Source organism: Chenopodium quinoa, unplaced genomic scaffold, assembly GCF_001683475.1.
Source record: "Chenopodium quinoa cultivar QQ74 unplaced genomic scaffold, ASM168347v1, whole genome shotgun sequence".
NCBI classification, from domain to species: domain Eukaryota; kingdom Viridiplantae; phylum Streptophyta; class Magnoliopsida; order Caryophyllales; family Amaranthaceae; genus Chenopodium; species Chenopodium quinoa.
In genome coordinates, this window is record NW_018742914.1 from 8,730,766 (window position 1) to 8,754,241 (window position 23,476).

Sequence of the window (23,476 nt, forward strand, 5' to 3'; positions counted from 1 at the left end):
ATAAGTGTCATGGCCTCATGCACATTCACCTTCAAGTAAGAAAAACTATGATATATAATTATATTAGAATTATCTCACATGCCTAAATGTATGACTGTATGAGTAACTAAACCAAAATTTTGTCATAATTCAATTAAGCAAAACTAATATTTCTTGTAAGGTCCTACTTTGCTATGTACAGCCAATTTAACAAAATTACTCTACAAATTTAGAAATTTCGAAATGAAAAGAACAAGAGCATAAAATCAATAATGTCTCGTTTTCTCTATCTTGTCTAATTAACTAGTGGAGCAACTAATAATAAGTGAAAGACAATTTAGTGGGACAATCGAGTAACTCGTTGCAAATCTTGCAATATACTTGTATAAAATAAATACCGTCCATTAACAACTGTTTCAACTTTCTCAAAATTTGTCTAAGAGTATTGATAGGTTGGAGGTCATTATCTTTTAGATGTAGTTCAATTTTTGTGGTTGGTTTTTCTTGGATTCTCATACATACAATATACATCAAATTCATGACCCATAATTTTCTATTGAGCTTAGGCAGATGCTCTTATCTCAATTTGTAGTCACAAGTGAGTCCATCAAACAACTCGCATTGTTACAAAAGAGTATAATACATTCATATATGACCGTTGCTTAAGACTTGTTGCGTTAATTGGTTAAAATTTGAAAGGTACTTGTAGTGTAATTGTGAAGGTGATCGGTAATTGACAAAAAAAAAAAAAAAATGATTGGTAAGATGATGTAAGATATTTTATTATGCAGATTTGCAAGACTTAGTTGTATATTATGTAATTTTATCATTGCGTTTATAATTGAATGACTTACTTGTCTGCTGTTTTGAACATCATATTTATTATACACCCGAATGTACTTATTTAAGTACATCCTTTTAAAATTAGACCTAATAGCTGAATTAGTTGGTCTGTAAGTGTACTACTCCGTAGTATGGTTCAGTAAAGTCCCTTTTTTTTTTCTTTTTTTTTTTTACGGGAAAGTAAAACCTTACTATGTATTTATTATTTTGTGAATATGGCCAAATGGGTGCCAGACTACCGAAAAAGGAATGAATAAAAATCTCTTTACTTGTGAGGCTAAGTTGATGAGTAAGGCCCCACACTATCACCCCCACTCCATTCCAATGGTTAAAAATCCTCTTTATTTGCAAACTATGCAATGACCATACAAGATACATCTTAGAAGATTAGCTTGAGTTATTTCATACTATTATAAATTGGACCGTACATACATCAATATTACTCATTCAACAAAGAAGTAATCAAAAGAAAAGAGCTAAGCTAGAGTGAGTAACAAATTACATAAAACCATGGCTTCTAGTTTGATGAACGCCGCTGCCTCCGTGGCCACTGCCAGCACTGCTCAGGCTAACATGGTAGCACCATTCAATGGTTTGAAGTCCACTTCAGCTTTCCCTGTTACTAGGAAGAGCAACGTTGATGTTACTTCTCTTGCTAGCAATGGAGGCAGAGTACAATGCATGCAAGTATGGCCACCAGTTGGCAAGAAGAAGTTCGAGACCTTGTCTTACCTTCCACCACTCACCACCGAGTCTTTGCTTAGTGAAGTTCAATACCTTCTTAACAAGGGTTGGGTTCCTTGCTTAGAATTCGAGCTTGAGGTAAGCCCTATAAACCCTCCCCTCCCCCCTCTTATTTCAATAGTTAACCATATATGTTGCTGAACTAACGGTTGATTGACTTATAAGAGGTGCTGGTTCAGTAGGGTCTCTTTTTCGTTACCAAAAATAATATGTATGATATAATAAATGTTTGCACCTAGATAAACAACTTATTATGTTTTTTTTTTCTTCCTATTGTAGCACGGATTTGTGTACCGTGAGCACAACAGCTCACCAGGGTACTATGATGGGCGTTACTGGACCATGTGGAAGTTGCCTATGTTTGGTTGCACTGACCCAGCTCAGGTTGTGAACGAGCTCGAGGAGGCCAAGAAGGCTTACCCCAATGCCTTCATCCGTATCATTGGATTCGACAGCTTCCGTCAAGTGCAATGCATCAGTTTCATTGCCTACAAGCCAGAGAACTACGAGTGATCAAAGATGGATTATGTTGCACGATCTAAGTGCTTGGCCTAATTCAGTAATTTGTGATTTGTTTTGTTTTACACATAAATCGTGTATCTAAGCATTATGTATGACTGATGATCTTTGTTTGAATTGAAGTTTTTTTTTTCATTGAAAAATTATGCTTGTTTGGTTTTTATTTTTGTTGTTTCGGGTTATTGAGTGGGTCCATATATAGAGAGAAGTGAACTTGTAAATTAAATGACTTGATGTAAAAGGAGGCCTACGGGTCATATCAAGTAGTGGAACCTCTCTTATTCTCAAATGTGTTACTGAATTTGTCATTACTACTTAATTAATTATTTGGATGTATATTGTCATTACTACTTAATTAATTATTTGGATGTATATTGGCACTAAGTACTTGCTACTTCCTCGTCACATTATATTGAGTTTGTTTCTATTGTTCATGGGAATTAAGAGTAGTACAATGGAGGGAGTGATATTCTTAAATTGACATAAAAATCTAGTCAAGTATACCAATATTTTATTTATTTTTTATTTTTTTTTTTAAAAAAAATGACTCAAACATGCATTTACTCATTTATTGAAGGCATAGATATAAGGGTAATTTACACAAAAAAGGCTAAAAGATAAATAATGGCCCAAAAATTTGGGGAAATGTTAAGGTATTTTGTATAAAAATAAGTTTTTATAAAAAAAGTTGATACATCATGATCAAATTATGTAAAGTAAAGATAAAAGATAAAAAAACATTACAATTTTTTGGAGCATCAAAAATAAAATATAAGCACTAAATTTTAGAACGGAGTGATTATAATAATTCATATATGCATAAAAGAATTTACCTTATTATTTCCATGGCTATCTTAAACTCTATCAACATTTTCTTTGTGAACAAAACTTACTAGTCGATGGTACAGAATTATAGATTCCAAGTATATACATTGATCGATCCCAAGTCTCAATTCCTGAATTCCTTCTTACACTTTACACTCTTCTCCTTGCCTTACATTTGAGCCCAATTCTATTCCATACTACTCTGTATAAAAAATCTAATCAAGTGGAGTGAGTATACCATGTAGTTGTAAATTTGAATTTTTGGATATAAGAGTATATTGATGTGTATGACTAAGAGTCTAAGACCAATAGTATAGCTCAATACTTAAAGTCGGACAAAATATTACACGAATTCGAATAGAACTTGATAACTTAAATAAATAAATTTTATATTTAAAAAAAAAAAAAACAATATGAATGTCAATGTATGGGGTAAAGTTCGTTTAATTGGTCTGGTTAAGGTTTAAGGGTTAAATTTGATCAAGATTGAACTGTTGCAATCGAATCATGTTTAAACCATTGCTTTTATGTTCCTCTTCTGACACACAAAAAAGAACGAACTAAACAAAAAACCAATCCAACCATGAACCAAGCACACAAGCATGGTCAATTAAATAATTACCTGGTTATTCACTAAATAATTTCTTAGGAGAAATTGTAGTTGTGATCCTACTATGCATTTACCATATATCAAAATATATTCAGAAATTATGAGCACTATTGAAAAAAACAATATTTATATTAAAGAAAAGTCAAAAAATGTTGAGGTGGAAAATATTCATAACATCTCCAAGATTGAGTCATGTGTGGTGGTTATGCTACAAGCTAAGGTCTTGCATACCCACTTGATTATAATGGCCAAAATTATTATTATTATTATTCATAATAAAATCACAACCATATCTCATTCATCTCTTCATTTAAATAAGGACCATAAATTTTATTAGGCAACTAAACCAATTTCCGAGTATAAATAGCATTGGTTCAACACAACATAAGCCTCAACCAAAGAAGAAGAGAATAACAAAAGAGAAACACATCATACACTAGAGTGAATAAAATGGCAGCTAGCATGATGTCCAACGCCGCTGCGGCTGTAGCCTCAGCTAGCACTGCTCAGGCTAGCATGGTGGCACCATTCAACGGTTTGAAGTCCACTTCAGCTTTCCCTGTTACTAAGAAGAGCAACATTGATGTTACTTCTCTTGCTAGCAATGGTGGCAGAGTACAATGCATGCAAGTATGGCCACCAGTTGGCAAGAAGAAGTTCGAGACCTTGTCTTACCTTCCACCACTCACCACTGAGTCTTTGCTTAGTGAAGTTCAATACCTTCTTAACAAGGGTTGGGTTCCTTGCTTAGAATTCGAGCTTGAGGTAAGTTTCATATTAATTGCTAACATTTTCTATAGGTAAATATCATATTTACGTATGTACATAGCTAACACATTTTATGTTTTAATTTTTTGTAGCACGGATTTGTGTACCGTGAGAACCACAGGTCACCAGGATACTATGATGGGCGATATTGGACCATGTGGAAGTTGCCTATGTTCGGTTGCACTGACCCGACCCAGGTTGTTAACGAGCTCGAGGAAGCCAAGAAGGCTTACCCCAACGCCTTCATCAGAATCATTGGATTCGACAGCTACCGTCAAGTGCAATGCATCAGTTTCATTGCCTACAAGCCTGCTGGGTACTAGTTTGATTGTTTTTTGCTATCTTGTTTGTGATTAATTCCATTTATCCCGGATTCAAATAGAATATGTATGTGTTCATATAGAGGGATGTGATTGTTATATTTAAAGTTGATTTATTTCCTAATTATAAATGATATCTCCCTTTTTTGCCAGTCATCAACTATTAATCTTTCATACATTTTGCCAAATTAATTCCTAGCTTTTACTTATTTCCTTTTTTATTTCCAGTCGTTACGTGTTACGTATCTTTAGTCATATTTGCACTGACAGTGCAAGTCTGTTTTAATCCAATCCTATTCGAAATAAAATCGTTTTTGAATTATTGAATTCGATCTGAATCTCCTACCAAGTTAATTTCAATTAGATCTAATCTGAATAAGAGTTTAGGGATTTGATTCCAATTCAAAACTTGAATGACAAAGAATTATGATTTTTGTAAAAATGCACTAAAAATAAATTACAATCTCAGATTCTCAATTAGGATTTTACAAAAATATGTCCACGCCATTTATAAATCCAAGTTTTGTTTATTCGATGAGATCGGATTCAAACTCTCTCAATGCAGTCTGAAAAGCTTTGTTTCTTTATTTACAAAAATTAAATTGATTCGATCCAATTTTTATAGTATATTAACATGAATTAATACGTTTTGGACTGGCTGAACTCAATTTTATCCAAATACAGTATGTAGACAACTTTATGCAAAACTTTAACCATTAATATCTTTAATTATTATTATACCAAAAATTTAAGTGATTTTATATTAATTTAATAAATTCACATAACAATACCACATGGACTATATTTTCTCTAGAGTATAAATTACAAAAAATAATTAAAACAAACCACACGGATAATGTAAAAAAAACGTAGCAATTAAGAATTTAAAATAGAGGTAGTATGACGTTAAAAAAGGACAGAGGTACGTTTATTTTTGGGTAAAGAGAGTCACGAAAGGCATGCTGATGGACCCACTTTTCAATAACTCTCTCATTTCATAATTTCAAATTTTCAATTGCCAAGCTAGGAAAGGAAAGAATAGACATAACTTTAACCAATTAGGCTAATTGACATTATAGAGGGATAGGATTGTTGATGGAGAGCTTGAAAATTTTCAGCTTGTAAATTCTTTCAAGGACATTGGTAACGAATAAATAAATAAGACAAAATTACACTCATTGACACCAACTTAGGAGTATGTTGCAAATATTGACACGAACTTGTGTCACTTGTTAAATTGACTCCAACTTGCCCAAAAAAAGAATAAAATTGACATTAAAGGCACTAAACAGTCAATAATACTCTACATATGACATCTATATAGTCTTATCTTTCCAACACATTAAAAACTTTTTGAAGCAAATGATTGTTAAAAAGGAATTTTATACTTGCACAAGGGTTGAAAGTAATGTAAAGTTAGTTATTCAGTGTCATTTATGTCAATTTCGTAATTTTTGTAGCAAGTTGGTGTTAATTTAGCAGTTGATATAAGTTGGTGTCAATAATTACAAAACTTAACAAAATTGGTGTCAATGATTGTAATTTTAATGATTTAAACTTTTTATGGATGAAATTTTCTTAGTTAAATATATAGATCCATCTAATTTTAGACATATATGCTAGCAGATTATGTCTTTCTCAATTAAAAATAAAAATGCAGGAATCACACATCTTTTATAATAATTTTAGGGTCAAATGTTACATAAGAACGCATTTTTTCACATAACAAAATGTGAGAAAAAACCAAATGTGCTACCATAACTCTCTAATCTGCCGCATGCTTTGCCTTCCAGTACAATGTACTATTAGTTTAGTTTAGTTTAGTTTTTTTTTTTCTTTAGAGACCAATTGATCATCTTTCTTTTTAGAATCTGGAGTTTGTTGAATGTCCATCAAATTCCAAACATCATCTTGCCAAACAATCTCCTCACCATCTTCTTTTATAATCCTCTCATAATCCTCAAATGCAAATTTGTAATAAGGATACCAACAAGCCTCCAATTCATCATAACCCCATATATGATAATCCATCCTCATTTTCTCCCAACTTGTTAGGTTTGTATGATTATTATTGCCTCCTTCATCAAAATTACTCATTTTTGATGTTGTAAAAATTGATTAAAAAATAATTATGAGAGAAAATTTAAAGAAAACAAAGATGAAACTGTATAATTCGATGAACACAAGGTTTTTATTTATAGTGGTGGTAGATGGAAAGAGTTTTGTGATTTTAATTAGTTTGGCCTTTATTATAATTATTATTATAATTTTTGTCTTTTTTTTATTTAATAAATGTGTTTTAATTGAATTTAGGCTTATTATGGGACTTTTTTATGGTAAAAAAAATGGTGAAATATCCTCTACTAAAGGAAAATATTGCTTGAATAAGAGCTAAAATGATTTGCTAACAATTTTATAAGAAGTCAATGTTTGAACTAATCTTAATTTCCCAAAAAAAGATGATCCCACTTGGACTAATATTTATGTCCAACCATTCAAATCATGTGGGATATAAAAAAAACCTTTCATGGCCTTAAATGAATGTTACCAAAGTATCCAACATTAGCAAAAATGCAAAATAGTGTGAGGCACATTTCATAATTACATTGACCTGAAAAGAAAGTCATATGATAAACGCGTTTATGTGTCAGTATGATAAACACGTTTATGTATCATTATGATGATAAACGCGTTTATGTGCCAGTTTATTCAATTTTATATTACCGTTTTCAAAATTGTTCACATGAATTACAAAGTTGATACAAGTAGTTATTTCATTAGTTATTTAGGTTGACGGCTTGTATTTACACTGCTATTTTAGAATGACAAATAATTGAATGTTGACATAAATTGTGAAATTTGAAATTGGTAGTTAGATAATACGAAATGGAGGTAAGACCCTATTATGTTCTACTTATTTAAATCTATGCAATTTCAAATAAGTGCAAACAAAATAAGTTTTTATAATTTTGGAGTTTCGGACAAAGTTAATTTATTCCAACTCCTTTTTTCCGTCTAATTTGCTTCTTCATAAGTGAATTCTAGAGGGACTTCCCTCTCGCATATATCATTGGAATAAACAGTCTATTCGAAGAGATAATCTAATTTCATCTTATATTCTTATTCATCTGTTTTTCATTCGAAATTTAAAAACTCTTGTGATCCCTCATAGTTTGTGGTAACCCATTAAACTCACATTCTTAGCCATTGATAACAAGAATGGTCTCCCACAATTGCTTAAAAGTGTAAGACAAAATAAGCTAAAGATAGAGGTGTTCTTTGATTTTCAGTTTTAATTAAGGTCAAATTAAATCTAAAATAAAATTCAATTTTCAATTTTTCAATCCAATTCGATCCAAAAATATCAACAAAGCCAATTTGAATTAAAATTTAGTTATTTAGATCCAATCCGAAAAATCTCATTTAATTAAGTTTGCAATTTTTAGGGCCTAAGTAATGTGATTATAAAAAAAATGCAATTTTAAAATAAAAATATAATTATTAAAATAAAATTGGTCTAAGCCCGTCACAGAAATACAAGTCTTCTTGAAAACATAATGTAATTGTATATTTTTTTTCCCTTTCCTCTGAGGTTCGCTAGGGCGTGGCAACCAAGTCACTTAGATACACTTCTCTATATTTCAATTAATTTGGCTTTTTAGTTCCAAACAAAGTCAAACCAATCCAATTCGAAAATCCAAATTTAAAAAAATATATAAAATAAATAAAAATCATTCTGATCCGATTTGAAAGCATTCAGTGTTGATTGGATAAGATTTCAGTTTTAATCTGAATAATGGACACTCCTGTTATAGATAGAGTACTACATATACGAGTAATAAATTTAAGATATTTTCAGACAAAGTCGGATAAAGCAGAGCATAAATCACATACCTTTAATTTTACAAAAGAAATGTAGCTCAAACTTAATTGTTATACGAAGTATATATTATCCAAGAGTTAAGACTTAAGAGTTTAACATGCAACTAAGTTACAAGATGATGAGGAATTTTTTAACAATAATTGCAAATGAGTATTGTGTTCTTGCTGTAACAAAATGAAGCTTTGTTTATTGGCTGGTTATTATTAATATGATTATGACACTTCTAATAAAGTAGCCTAAAACACAACAAACTTTCGGATTCGATGTGACTGTTTAACAATTAACTATCATTCCAAATTCATCATCTCTTTCAAGTCAGTAAATGGAGGGAATCCTCTCACAAAGATGTAGAGTCCTGCAAAGAATGTTCGCGCAACAAACAATCCCAAACAGTAATCTTTTCAGGGCACAGCTTGTTTAACAATGTCCTCAAATCACCTGTTTCAAGCTTCTGGTTGAGATTAATAATCGTAGGACAGAGAAGTTCCTGAGCCGTATAGAGTAACAAGAAAAGATTAGCAAGCAGAAGAATAACAGATTTTCTAAGACTTAAAAATGTGGAAAAGTTGTGCATATTACCCTGTTTAGCCACAAAATGTAGAAAGCAGAATGAATGATTTGTGATTGAACATCCTCAAACATGCTCTCTGGAAGATTCAAGCAATCTCGCAGAAGACCGACTTCGTTGTCGATAAAGACAGATACATAGTCACTTTCAATGCTCTTCTCGTTGGGGTGCCGTGAGATGTCAGGTTGATCAGTTCCAAAATGTTTCACCCAATATACAGATAAAAACCGGCGATGGAGCCACAAGGCCTGCCAAAATGTTGAAAATACCAATTTTAAAGACTGAATGTAACAAAGAAAGATAGACTGCCAAAGTGCCAAGTACAGGAAAATTGAAACTTGCGACTGTTGACTTTCCACTTCACAAAAATCTTATAACAGGTTCCTTCACTTTTAACTTTTCCCCATTTATTGGAATTTGACTCTTGCATCATTCATCATACAAGTTTTATAAAGTACGTAGTCCGTAGAAGCCTATCAAGAGTAAACTAAGAATCTAAGAGTAAAGTCCATAGAAGCTTAATACTCAAAGTACAAAAGACCAAATTCACATGTGATACAGCATGAACCTATTTCAAGCCTTCTTTTATCATTTAACATCAGTACTGAATCAACTGCACTGTTTTCAAAACCAAAAGAATAAATGACTCGTAGTCTATTTACTAGGAGAGTACCAAGTATGCAAGTACAATACATGAAACAAACATTTTAGTTATCAAGCAATCAAATAAGTATATGTACCTCTCGCCCAATATAACGTCTGATTAGCACTTCGTTCCAATCCAGTTCATCCTGCAATCATTCAAAAATAATTTAGACGGAAAGATAAGAACTTTAGGTGCTGGAAGACCCAAAGAAGCCATAACCTCACAATCAAGAAGTTCCAAGCCCCTCAAGCACAACTGTCATAGCTTTAAGCTTCAGGATCTGGGGTTTCTGAGCTACAATGACACCCTACTCAGTCCTTTTGAAGCCAAAAGCTACTATGTCGCTGCAAAAACTTTAGTTCACAGATTTTGGAGCAACTTATTTAACAAATCCAGTTCAATTCTACATGGAACATGTGAGATAAAGAGTGTAAAAACAAACACAAGCCATGCCACACTGGTGGATAGTAACTAAAACCAGAAATTTACTAAACCAACCATATACATTACTAAAAGGTATAACCATATTGATAAAATTAAAAAACAAATTACTCAAAACAAATTGTTGAACGATATTTTCGGATTCAAGACATTACTTTCCATAGTTGTTTAAGCGACTCCTGTGTAATACATGTATCAACAGCTATCCCATGACTCACATCCCCAAACATCCGCAGCATTAGCTTCTGTCACCCAGCAATGTCAAAAAATGTTATAAACATCTATAAAATGCCAAATCATCCAAAAACTCTTACACGAAACTTCACACAAGAATGTACTTTTTAGCATTCTCAATTACCTCATCTTTTTTACCTAATGCATCTTAAAGATCAAGTAAACAAATTTCATGTCTTTACATGAGTTACATCTTCCTTTGGCATCAGGGAATTACTAATTGATAGCATTCATAAAAAGGGGGTTGGCACGATCTGTTTTTGAGATATGTGGCTGAATATTTTTACCACTAAAGAATTTGCCAAGCGCTATCTAGCAGCTCAATCACATTTATAAGCCTGAGAAAGTATTCTGGCTTATTGTTTCTGCAGTTCAGCTCAGATTTTATTCCATGCTTCTGTTAGGTATCCAGCTATTGCACAAGCTAAGGAAGCAATTTCAGTAACAACAGAAACCTCCAATATTTGTTTGGATTTTGGAACATGTCATATGAATAGAATATTAATGTCAATGATGCACCATATCAGCACAAAGTATAATGGATTTTTTTTTTTTTTAACTTTTAACTTAACCTTAGCGGCTCTGCCAGAATTGGGGAAGTGGAAAGCAGGCAGGGTTCAGAATCATTAAAAAAAGGGAGGGGGGTAGGAATCTGGTGTATGTGGATAAAACGGAAAAAGGAGGCTTAATGCTTCACCCTGCAACCTAAGTAAAAATTGAACATTTAGCAAGGAATATTTACCCGTCGATAATGAAAGCAGCTATTATCAGCTACATTCAACGCAGCCCATTTTCTGTTGGTGTTCAATTCACAAAGAGCCTGTAACATGGCAGGGTCATATTCAATCAGAGAAACACAAAGTAGGGAGGACAACACTTTTAAAATACCCTGTTCCTATATTTTCAGGCAGTCCAACACGCACACGTAGGAAAATGCGTAGTAGCAATTCATTGAGAATATTGGGGTCACACATGTTTTGACACTATACAAGCAAATAGAAACCTTTCTCCTGGAGATAGTATGCTCAGAGAACTTTCCAAACTAGGCCTTTACACATCAAAATAACACAAACATTTGAAAGTGCACTTTTACTACATGACCTGCTTTCTGTCACTAGATTATTGCTTCCATAGTCCTGACATAGATATCAAGTGAGAGTGAGCTAAAAGTTCCAAGACCATATAAATTGGTCCCTGTAGTAAGCTTTTTCATAGTTATTTTCCAATTTCCACTAAGAGGCGTTTTACAAACAAAGTTATATTGATCTGTCAATTAGAAGTTCCTTCAGGATCTTCCAACTTTTTGTTGGCTCATAAGACTGCAAATCCTTTAAAAATAGCTCTGATCCCTTCCCTTGAATCTTATGTCATAAACCAGTTTATTTGGATATTAAAACCTTGTCATAAAAGGTAGATACTCAGCTGACCCATTAGGAAAACATTTCCAAAATCAGCTCTAACAGATATTTTAAGTTCTCCTATCTTGCATAATTTCCACCATGAATAGTAGGGGGGAAATCTAATAAACAAAGGATGAAAATACGCATAACATGCCATACTAGTTCAGAACTCACCTGTTCACTAGTCATATAAGAAATTAACCAACATCTGTGATTCCAAGCACGGTAGTTCATTTTTGACTTCTGCAAAGATAGTCCAAAATTAGTATCTTTTTCTAGGGAAAAAAAGTTAATTGATTACTTATCTCATTCAGTCTTCAGCTAAAAAATACACAGTGTGATCTCATCGTAAGTACAGGTTCATTTCATTTCAATGAGAAATTGGAGAACAGATTAAATACAGCTGGTAAAAAACTTCCACACCCGAAAGTAAGAAAAGAAGATGAACATGAACAAAAACCAGCACTTAGCTATGAAGCCACACAAACAATGAATAGCAAATAAACCTTTAACAATACCCAGTTCTGCAACTGAAATTAAACCTCTGCTATTTTCTCAACAAGCTCAGATTCTTTTGCCAAAATCAGCTCCAGATTTGGACATCTTCCAGCAATTCTCTTGATAACCCATCTCCTATCAAGAAACACAGTCAAGGAGGTCAGAAACACCAGAACCACACAAAAAACGGTGGTAAAAGAGGACCACAAACACCAAATTTCAGTAAAAGCATAAAAGCCTCCCTGACAAAAGTTGACATAGAGAGGTGTCATAGCATCCCCTCTCTTCCTGTTAGAGTACATGTCAGATAAATTCTTATCGTCCCAGCACTTGAATCAGTTCATTACATTTAGCCCCAGATCGAAGTCATTGAACAGCTCAGCATGCACCCTTGTGCAAAAAATCACTATTCACGGGTCAAATTACTTATCTCACTACCATATTATTATATAGATCTAATCTGAATGGATTCAAAAGGTAAAAAAAAATCAATAAGAAATTCCCAACCCCTGCCTTTGTTGGCTCATCACATTTTCCATCATAAAAAAATGGGGCCTATGGGGGTGAACAATAGATGACCATCAAAAGGTGCAATTTCTACTCCCCAAGCCCTGTTGGAATCACCAAAAGCAGCCAATAAAACACCAGTGAATCACAATTCAGTCCAGATCTAATGAAAAAGTTTCTCTTCATGATTTTTTTCTCTTCTTATTATGTCCCTCTCTTGGCATTGCCAAAACCCCTTACATTCTAACTCTGGGTAAAGGATGAATAGCATTTTGCCAGTGTCTGAGCTTCCAGGAGGAGAGGAAGGGAGTAAGATAACATGCAAGACACAAAAAGGGAAAAAAGAGGGAGCAGTGTGAAAAAGCCACCAGTTATTGCATGTGAGCATGTCAAATGTCCACCAATTGCAGGTTGCCTGATAAGGAGCCTTTGTAGCTTAAAGTTTGCTAGAGGAAAGGCTCTAAGAAGGGAGAAAAGGAAGGACAAGGGTAATATTTGAGCCATCACACTTAGATCTAAGTATTCAATTTAACTCCATCATTAGCAGGAGATTCAAAGCCTAGGATTTAAGAATTAATTTTTGTAAAATATAATCCCTCAAAGTAAAGAGGATTCTCACATGGAGACAATCAGACAAATGCACCAAGTAATGTAAATCATTGTACTTGTCTCAACTGAGATAATATGAAATATTAGAAAGAGAAACTAAGACATCAATGAGAAGCATAATTACCTATAGTTCCAAGCACTTTCGGATTTAGGAGCAAGAGAAAGAACCAAAGAGGATACGAGAAGTTCGTCTGAAATCGAGAATTCTTCTCTCTTTGATATAATGAGCTTCCTGTATTGATGAGACAAAATAACATTCAGTCCAAGTGAATAGCATTTGCATCTATAAACTCACAACATATACTGTTAACAAATCAAACTAGTAAAAAAAGAAGTTATTAGAACATAAAAAATAAAAATAAAAAATAAAATATACAATAACTTGCCAGCCTGAAGGCCAGACAACAATGCAAATAATCCCAAGATAAAAAATCTATAGTAGGTTTAGACATGGAAGCTGTTTCATTAAAAGTTTTAATCTTCTGTTTAGGTTAAATACCAAATAAAATTATATCAGCAAATTGCATCCAGCAAAGGACAAGCAAAATTAACCTTGCATTCCATGCAGTCCCAAAGTCACTACTCAACAACAAAAGAACCTTGCTGTGCTTCATGACTGCATCCTCAATCTCAGATAAGATGCAACTGCTAGGCGCATCCTCATTCTTCAAAGAACAACTGGAATTCTTTTTATAATTTGCATATGCATCCATGAACCGCTGCTTTGCTGCTTTATACAATGGAAGAAGGTGCTCAGTGGATATTCCCAACTTGTGCTCTCTACTCCAGAAAAAATCATTTTTTCCCTCCACTTCACTAGCATCTAAAGGTTCAGAACCCAGTTTTGCATCTACTTTGTAATCCTTAGAAGTAAGAATGGCAGCATCTTCCCCTTCATTGAGCATCATTAGCTGGGATGGATGAATAAATCCCAACTCATCACTGTAAATGAACCAAGCTCATTTAAAAGGGAATGATAATAGGGAACAAGCAGTGGACAAATATGATTGTATCCATACGCTGTATAGCAGAGAAAGATAATAGTGGATGAAACCAATATTCTTTTAATAGGGAGAGACATCCTCATAACAATCACTATGTACAGCAGTACAAGAAAAGTTACACTTAAAGGCACTAAGGCTCGAGGTGCACAAGATCGCCTTAATGGCTCTGGGGCGAGGCAATTCAGCTGAAGTGCAATTCGCTCCAAGGCACTTGACGCACACTTTTGGACACCATTAATTCCTCTAGGTTTTTTAATTTATGAATAACTGAATAAGTATTTAATTCTCCTGTTTTATATATGATACTTGCATGACATAAACGATCTTTTGGAGGTACCAGTAAAATCAATAGCATTTTTTAAATTCATGATCTGGGTAAAAGGAACAAAAATCCAAGTACGTGGAAGAAGAGAAAGTTAAGCCTTATGATTAAATGGTAAAGGACTAGCCTTGATGGTGACTAGTGAGAACTTTGTGGTTCATGGAACAAGAAATATCATAATCCTAAATTCCTACTGAGTATATTTCCTAAGGGAAAAGCCCTCATGATGATCACCTGAACAGGGGAATGTATTCGACATAACTCAAAACTATCAGCAATGATCACGCAATCTCTAAGGGCTACATTCTCTGGAATCATTAGGTTCATGTTATTTTAGCGTGATCCAACTAAGATTGTCATTTTTGATAATTCACTAGCAATAGCAAAGTGAATTGCTCACCAAATTAAGATGCCAAGCGTCCAAAAGAACATAATTCAATAAATCAAAAGCTTCAAACACAATGTAGTACAACAAATTACAAGTACAGAAACTTACATAAGAGGGTCGCGATCCAAAATACACTGTAATTGGTCCAAGAGGTGGAAAGCCTCCACTGGCTTGTTTGTCATTATTGTGTTGCATCCAAATTTAAAAACCCTAGTAAATTATCCAATAAAATTGGATCATCAGTTAACACATTCCAGCAAACCCTCATAATCTCCACTAATACAAATAAACATAAACAAATAAATATTTACAATCATCTAAACTAAAATTCCAGGGATTCATATCTAATAGATCTTCCAAACACCAAAATTAAGAGTTCAACTATAAAATTGAACACCCACTTATCCCAAATTCCAGTAAAATAATAAGTTTAATAACACCCGTTTCAAACTTCTCCAAATTTAGATACTTCGTATAATTTTATCATCAAGTTCCAATCTTTTATCTTGGGTTCTTTTTGTACCCACATAAATTTAACAAAAAAGCAAGCAAAATCCCCAAATGAAATGTACAAGCACACAAATTCGAGCCAAAATATAAAAAAAATCAAAACTTAATCAGAACTTCATACCTCCAAAATTAAATCTGTAGAAATCTTCAATTCCTTCTGGATTTTGTTCTGTTTTACAGGAGAGAGAAAACGCTATTATCTGAAAGTGATTGACACACCAAGTGCAAAGGAGGGGCAAAATTGTAAAAGGAGGGGTTTTATTTCTTAGAAAAATCCCATAAAAATTTAAAATAAAAAATAAAAAATAAAAAAATCAGCCCTTTTCTCTCCTTCTATTTTGTGTCTCTATAAACTGAGCGACCGTCTTCTGCAGTGAGTTTTAGCTCCATTGACATCTTGCCATTGTTTTCAGGTAACCTTCTTTCTTTAATTCGTTTACTTTTGTAGAAAATTAGTTGAATAGTCATTGTAATTGTAAATTAATGATTAAAATTAATGTAATTTTCTGGACTACTAATTATAATTATTAGGGTACAGTATTGAAACAGTAGGAGAAGAAGAAGTGATTTGCTTACTATTTTGAAATGTGACAAATTTAAACTTAGTTTGATGTTGCAACTGGATGTTGTTAGAAAATGGGTAGTGTTTGGATTGTTATTGGGGGTATGTTTTGTGCAAAATGGGTTTTCCAGGAAATTGGAGCTGTTCTTGTTGTTCATGTTTTGGGTTTAAGGAGGATCGGGCGATTCATCGTCGATATTCGTATTAGTATTTGTTGATTATATTTGGTTTGTGCTGTATAATTGATATGAAGGATTGGAGATTGAAGAGTGAATTTGGGTATTAGGTAGTTTTTGGCTTGATTAAGAATCTATGAAAGTAATGATAAAATGCCATGATTAACTATAGGTTTTTGGAAATCTCGATAGAATGAGAGTATTGCTTTGGGTATACATTGAAATAATTTGGCTCCTTGCAAAAGGGGTTGTATTGCCCCCCCTGTTTCGTTACTGCTAGATCCATCACAAGTTGTTTAGATTACACATTATTTAATAAATTTGTGAAAATCTCATTATACCATGCATTGCGTAATTCTTGTATGATTTAAGTGGTTATGTTTACTGTTGAGCATGTAAGAACAATACATTGACGGATATTTGATTGTAAGGATTTAATGCACTGAAACGAATTCAAGAAACAATACTTAGTAGTTCGCGTACTTAAGAGTAGCTTCATTGTTTCTTTTCTTTTAATTCTTCTTCTTCACCAAGTATCTTTTGTTCGAATTTCTCGAAATGAATTCTTTATGCGTTGTTATTTCTCTGCTACTAAATGTGTTAGTTGTATTATCTTTTGGAGAGTGAAATGTTAGACAGTGTTGATGGTTAACTTCATGAATTGTTTTACAACTCAATAAGTAAAACGTGACTTGTAGTGTTGATTGAACAAGCCCCTTAAAAAACTTTAGGCAAAGATGCCTAAAAGAACAAGCCCTTTGCAGATTTTCCTACCATCAAAGGGAGAGGAATGCCCCCTGTCCCTTTCTTCTTTGCTACTGACTTTTTTGTACTCATTAGACTGTCTTTATTCTCCATCACATTTCTACTTATGCAGATTACTTTAGGCATTATATGCATTTTCTCATATCTGTGCCTTTGTTTCTCTTGTCATTGGACAGGCATTTCAAAGTAAAGATGTCATCTTCTCTGGCTTCGAAGTTATCTCGTGGTATATGCTCATAATGTTTTCGTATTGCTTTATATTTTGATTTCCGCTTTTATTTGTCTATCAAGTGCTTTTTAAATGATCAACAAACAAAGTAGTAAAAAACCATGATCAGCATTTTAGATGCTGATTATCTTTCTTTCTTCTTATTGGACTGATCATTTGATCTTAGATTTTGCCTTTATTTATGCTGTCGTACTGGACCTTGTGCAAAAATTTTCTAACATGTCATGACAAATTCCCCTCCCCCTAACATGGAAAAGAAAAAATGAAATATAAACAAGGGGAGTAGTAGTTACACTGGGGAGAAACATATAATAGTGCAGAGTACAAAGTACGTACTCTTGTGCTTGGATCAAGGGAGTAAGAGTATTATCTGTCCATGCTTATGATGTATCAAAACATTATTATTGTACTTGATCATGTGTCTAGAAATTATAGGCACTTTATTTGCTCCATCTAGAAATTATTATTGTTGCTTAGAATCCATAAACTAGAAAAGTATTTTTGTACATATTGTGTTCACAGACTATTTTCAAATCTATTCATAGGATGTTTTGCCCTTGTGAATCAGGCTAAACTACCAGATCCATAGTGGATGTTTTCTTAGCAAAAAAAGGTTTTGTTTTTGATCTTTTGGGATGCTTTCTTGTACCAGCCTCAATCAATCAATCAGTCAAAGCCTTAATCCCATAAGTGGGATGCTTTCTTCTACCAGCCTATAAAACTTAAATAGCACACTTAGTTTTGACTTCTAAAATGTGCGGGGAACCTTTGCAATTTTTATTCTGAAGGTATTAACCTCTTTGCCTCATGGTGGCGAGGCAGTGAGGCTTGCATCAAAGTGCACCACCACAGCCCACATTATTAAATCCATCCGGTAATGTTCAAATTCCAGCAAATTTGACAATGGAACCTTCAATGTTTTTCTTAGTAGCTAAAATATCCAAAGAATTTATGAGCCTTCTTGTTGAACTTTGTGCTTCCTAACGATTGTCTGTGTACCTGTCTCTCACTTTGCACCTCGGAGTTGAGGACTTGATGCCTCAGTGCACCTTGCACTTATTCAAACTAAGGTGGTATGTGCTGTGAGTCTGTGACTATTTGTTATTTAGGTGTGTCTATCATTGTTACAATCGGGGACTTGGAAGCTGTTCCAAATTATTTATTACTTCTCCAAAAGTACTTGTAGTGTGCTAGACTGCTAGTTTCTTGGACAGTGACTTTTCGCTGGCTACTCTATGGGGGGAGTGGGGGAGAGGGGGACATTATTTTTGGTTTACCTTGTGTTCAGAATAAGACTCTTTACGTTAACAAGGAAAGTGGTTGTGCTAGTTTGTGTGTATTGAGTATTGACCATCCCATTTATAGCTGCAACTCTACGAGCTTCTGATTCATTTGCAGTAAAAAAAAAATTGGATTTTGTTGCCTACCCACACTCACTTTGCTAGCCTATCAGTCCCTGGCACTCTGGCAGTACTAACAGAAGCTAATTCAATTCTAGATTTTTGCGGTTAACTTAAAATGGATGAGTATATGTTCTAATTCTTGTTCTGAGGTTGACTTGGTTTGTTTCTTGCAATATGTGTTGTAGGGGGCCGATCATTGCTAGGTGGTCTAACCAATGGTAGTGGCTCTAGTTTACTGATATCTACGTGTGAGACCACAGGCAACCACCCCCATCCCCAGGTATGCTACCCTCTCTGCTTTACTTTACCTTTCCTTGCAGATTTCATCTGCTATTCACCACAAAACATCCAAATAATGCTGAATTGTTGCTCAATGAGGAAGTGGAAAAATAAAATTGGCATATTACATGAACATCTTTAGGTGTTGCAGCAGCTAAGGACTTTCATTCAGATGAGGACAAAGCTTACAGTTGTTGATAACTCTGGAGCTAAACAGGTAATGTGTATACAAGCTCTAAAGGGAAGGAAAGGAGCAAGATTGGGAGATACTATAGTAGCTTCAGTGAAAGAAGCTCGTCCTGGGGGGAAGGTAAAGAAAGGAGATGTTGTACGGGCTGTTGTTGTGAGAGCTGCCATGCAGCGAGGTCGCTGTGATGGAAGTGAGGTCAAATTCGATGACAATGCTGTGGTGATTCTTAACAAGCAAGGTGAGCCTGTAGGGACCCGAGTGTTTGGCCCAGTCCCACATGAGCTAAGGAAGAAAAAGCATCTCAAGATTCTTACAATGGCCCAACATCTTGCATGATCAAATTGTGACCATAAGTTTTATTTTTTATCTCGTCGTTTTTATGGCGAATGTTCACTCTTTTGTAAGATAACTGTAAGGTAGATTGAAGAATTTCTTAGTTTTATTTGATTGTCAACTTATCATAAAAGTATCATAAACTTGAAATGTGATGGCTACAGAAACAATTTTTGCCCTGAAGCTGTTGATGCTTTTTCTAATTCTCATTGATTAGTCTGGTGTTGACTGTTTAGGTTTCCTTCAGTATCAACTAACCATGGGTTTGCCGTGGTGCTTGTTTTGTCATTACATGTTAGTATGTTACTAATTCTGATAGTGCTCATGAGTTTGAGATCTATTTCATTAACTTGAAATAAAAAGGATTTATCGGTCCTGAAGAATGGTTCGTTAAATTGTTATTAAACCTGGCAATAAGATTATTTGAATAGGAAAGGAGTTTTTTTTTTTTTTTTTGGTTGTTTACTTCACCTTATTTTGTAGCCTAATTTGATTTTTTCGGGTCTAATCTAATCTAGTACAGTAATTTATTATAGCAATAATATGTAATAAGTACTCTGATAAAAATAAGACATCTTATTAAAGAACGTACAAACAACGCAAGAGACCTAAAAATCTTGCAAAAAGATTTTTAATCTGCCCTGTTCCCTAAATGATACTTGTATAATAATAATAATAATAATAATAATAATAATAATAATAATAATAATAATAATAATAATAATAATAATAATAATCCTACTATGAATTCGAAATTGTCAAAAGAAAAGGAGTTAAAGTATAACTATTTCAAATCAAATAATTTAAAAAGTAAAGAATGTCTCTTTCTAACCAACAACAATAATGAAAAAGTAAGGTTCAAATCTTATAAGAACATGCAAAGCATTAATCTTGCAAATTACTACCTAACAATAGCTGTTACTTAATTGTCCTCGTACTATATCCCTATAATTAATGTATAATTAATCTATATTTTGACCAAGCAACAAAAACCCATCAACCAAAAACTACGAATAAAAAACAAACACGAAGAAAATAAGAGAGTGATAAAGTATGGTATTGACGTATTATTTAACCCATTAAATCATGATATTGACATAATACCAATGCCAAAGTTTTTCGCACTCAGCCAAAAGACTTGATCTTAACTTGATTCTTAAAATAAACATGTGGTTGAATTCCTCAAAGCAGCCTCCATACATGTCCATTTCTTCACGTTGTCTTCTTACCAAGTCCATCAAATTAAGGTCGTGGATTATCAACAATTACGGAAGACAAATGAACCCGAGATTTGGACTAATCCTCGAAAATTTTAATTGAATATGATAATACTAGGTCAATGGATGGTGCATTGGAGCTCAAACTTGGGATGAATCGAGCCTTCTCAGCACACATCATCAACATTCGAGCTCAAACTTAGGCTTGCAAGTTTGAGTTGAATCGAGCCTTCTCAACACACATCAGAAACACCCTGTTTGGGAGATTCGAAAGTGCTCTTAATCCATGCTAGATTGCTGAGGATCTTTGGGAATTGAGGCACGAGTTAAAGAACAGTGGAGTCGATATAATAGTAGCAAATGAGCGTATATTTACACCATAAGTTACAAGGTCAGACCACTCTCAATGGCTCTCTATACAAATTTCTCTCATATAGTACAAAAAGAAAAGAGACCACACCTCTGGGTTGTCTCCCTTAGTGTTCTTTCTAGTAGAACAACATCCTATATACAATGGCAAGACAATTTCTCTCCAGCAATTTTTTCTACAAAACCAAAAACACATCTTTTTCGTCAAAATCCGGAATTCCTTGACAAGAAGTTTGATGCAGTTGCTTATGCAACGGCAGCTTCACTTCGATCTTTTGTATATATACAGTTAACCAATTGAATTTTTCTTTCTTTATGCCACAGCAGTGATGCCTGAATTCTGGCGATCCCTGTTGAGGCAATCAAAACCTTCTACTCTTACAGTGGGTGACTTGAGACCAAACTTCATCCTCACACCACCGGACTTCATAGACGAAGGTGATGGTGAAGATGATGCGGATGTGGAAGGAGATGCGAGTTGTAAAGTTGACAAAGGGGATAAATTTTCATCCCCAAACTGCGCGTCCTGAACTATTGGGTTAGAAACTCTACTAGGTGGTGATCCACAAAAAAATGGGGGTGATGATGCAATCTCTCTAGCTGAAGATCTTCCTTCACCGTGACTTTCCTGCAGAAACAATAACACAGGTTGATTAGCAAATTCTGTCCTTCGCAAAAGTGCCAAAGTACACAAACAAGTTATCAATCATAAACAACTGATTTCCTTTCGGAAACAAGAATACTATTAAACTCAACCAACATATTCAATAAGCAACATCATACTTAAGTACAAAAACAACCCAAGATTATAAAACAAGTCTTTCTTTTACACAATAGTTGCATCTACTTAAATAATCACCTAAAACCACAAAATCGAACACTAGATCTTTTGCAACAACCACATCTAATAAACCTACAACATAACATATACGAAGTAATCATCTAAAACCACAAACAAACACTAGATCTTTACCACAACCACATCTAGAAAAACCGAGGCCGGCTACAATGTTCCACACATACGACATGCCAGGAGGTTAACTTTTAACCATACAATCAAACAATAGATCTTTGAATCAACACCACCCATTAAACATACGCGATTACACGGCGGCTACGCCTCAACACACACAAACTCTTTGCCTAATCAGCTAAATAATTAACAACAGGGTCATGTTTCATCAAAATCAAACAGAAAATTACACAATAGTCTCAAGTACACAATTTTCCAACCATTTTACAGATCAACCTCTAAGATTTAACATAATCAGCTAAAATTAACCATTTCTTCATCCAAAGATATTAAAATCTCATCGAATAAAATAAATCATACCATAAACAGCTCTAAATTATAAAGTATTTAATCATAAAAATCAATTAAATAAAAAATAAATAGGAATTTACCTTGCGAAGAATCATGTCAAGAAGATCAGCACCAGCTTTTGAATCACAAACATCGTTTTGTTGGCTGTAATCAAAATCAAAGCAACCAAAATTCAGCAAAAAAATCCAAGAAAAAAACAAAAAAAAAAACTAAAAATCAAAATCAAAGAAAAAACTAAAATTACGACTAAAATTCAAAATTACCTTCTCTGCCATCTCAAAGACATGGTAAGATTCGTTGCTAAAAACTCAATTCGCCTGGGTTTCGGGCAAACAAGAACAGGACCTTTGCGATCCGACAACGATACTCCACCGGGGCCCCGGAATTCTTCACAACCCACCACCATGGCGTTCTGTTGAAGCTCCCATCGATTCATTTTTTTTTTCTTTTTTTTTTTGGAATTTTATAACAAAAAATTAACGCCTGAAAAAAGAAATTCAATTCAGCAAATTAGTCTTAAGGATCATCAAATCCAGCTCATTGATAGAATTAATTCCAGTTTTTCTTTGGTTAATTTTGAAAATTCCAGCTAGATCTAACCCAGAATAATTACTGGTTAAATTAGAAATTTTCCAACTAGATCTAACAAAAATTAGGGGTTTTTTTTTTTAGATGAACTAGATCTGAGCTGAAATTAGATATGAAAATTGGAGAAATTTAAAAATAAAAAATAAAAAAAAAAAAAGAATACCTGGAAAAATCTCCGAGGAGAGAGAAAATGATGAAATGGAAGAAGAAAGGGCGAAAGAGAGACTGAGGAGGAAAAGGAGGATTTATAGGAGGATAAAAGGAAGCAGGTGACCTACTTGAAAATGGTGAAACGACGACGTATTAGAGTGAAATTAAGGTAGTACGGCGTCGTATGATTGTCGGGGAAGAAAGAGCGTGCGACTTTGGTTTGTTGCCAACTTGCTGTCACGTTTATTTGTGGTTGACAAGGAAGGATAATTT

The 23,476-nt window shown here is 33.9% G+C and overlaps 5 protein-coding genes across 6 annotated transcripts; 3 read left to right on the forward strand and 2 right to left on the reverse strand.

The window, feature by feature from the left end:
- The first annotated feature begins 1,219 nt into the window (after nucleotides 1-1,219).
- LOC110728206 (ribulose bisphosphate carboxylase small chain 3, chloroplastic-like) lies at nucleotides 1,220-2,408 on the forward strand. The gene is made up of 2 exons (XM_021907868.1): nucleotides 1,220-1,644; nucleotides 1,846-2,408. The coding sequence occupies exons 1-2, from the start codon at nucleotides 1,333-1,335 to the stop codon at nucleotides 2,077-2,079; spliced, it is 546 nt and encodes a 181-aa protein (XP_021763560.1). The 5' UTR covers nucleotides 1,220-1,332; the 3' UTR covers nucleotides 2,080-2,408.
- A 1,496-nt stretch (nucleotides 2,409-3,904) lies between these two features.
- Nucleotides 3,905-4,768, forward strand: LOC110728204 (ribulose bisphosphate carboxylase small chain 3, chloroplastic-like). The gene is made up of 2 exons (XM_021907867.1): nucleotides 3,905-4,285; nucleotides 4,381-4,768. Exons 1-2 carry the CDS (start codon nucleotides 3,971-3,973, stop codon nucleotides 4,609-4,611), a joined length of 546 nt encoding a protein of 181 aa, XP_021763559.1. The 5' UTR covers nucleotides 3,905-3,970; the 3' UTR covers nucleotides 4,612-4,768.
- Nucleotides 4,769-8,607: 3,839 nt separating this feature from the next.
- On the reverse strand, nucleotides 8,608-15,884 carry LOC110728207. 2 transcript variants are annotated; one of them, XM_021907869.1, is made up of 11 exons: nucleotides 15,740-15,884; nucleotides 15,217-15,318; nucleotides 13,947-14,336; nucleotides 13,519-13,626; nucleotides 12,323-12,413; nucleotides 11,955-12,023; nucleotides 11,123-11,200; nucleotides 10,302-10,391; nucleotides 9,800-9,850; nucleotides 9,071-9,307; nucleotides 8,608-8,978 (listed from the first exon to the last, which is right to left on the reverse strand). In XM_021907869.1, the coding sequence occupies exons 2-11, from the start codon at nucleotides 15,288-15,290 to the stop codon at nucleotides 8,829-8,831; spliced, it is 1,338 nt and encodes a 445-aa protein (XP_021763561.1). In that variant the 5' UTR covers nucleotides 15,291-15,318; nucleotides 15,740-15,884; the 3' UTR covers nucleotides 8,608-8,828. The 2 variants fall into 2 exon arrangements, with proteins under 2 accessions (XP_021763561.1, XP_021763562.1); XM_021907870.1 differs by lacking the exon at nucleotides 10,302-10,391.
- Nucleotides 15,885-15,900: 16 nt separating this feature from the next.
- LOC110728208 (50S ribosomal protein HLP, mitochondrial-like) lies at nucleotides 15,901-19,796 on the forward strand. The gene is made up of 4 exons (XM_021907871.1): nucleotides 15,901-16,031; nucleotides 17,298-17,347; nucleotides 18,939-19,033; nucleotides 19,175-19,796. Exons 2-4 carry the CDS (start codon nucleotides 17,314-17,316, stop codon nucleotides 19,556-19,558), a joined length of 513 nt encoding a protein of 170 aa, XP_021763563.1. The 5' UTR covers nucleotides 15,901-16,031; nucleotides 17,298-17,313; the 3' UTR covers nucleotides 19,559-19,796.
- Nucleotides 19,797-21,098: 1,302 nt separating this feature from the next.
- LOC110728210 lies at nucleotides 21,099-23,331 on the reverse strand. The gene is made up of 4 exons (XM_021907872.1): nucleotides 23,217-23,331; nucleotides 22,729-22,948; nucleotides 22,546-22,609; nucleotides 21,099-21,769 (listed from the first exon to the last, which is right to left on the reverse strand). Exons 2-4 carry the CDS (start codon nucleotides 22,899-22,901, stop codon nucleotides 21,455-21,457), a joined length of 552 nt encoding a protein of 183 aa, XP_021763564.1. The 5' UTR covers nucleotides 22,902-22,948; nucleotides 23,217-23,331; the 3' UTR covers nucleotides 21,099-21,454.
- Between the last annotated feature and the right edge of the window lie 145 nt (nucleotides 23,332-23,476).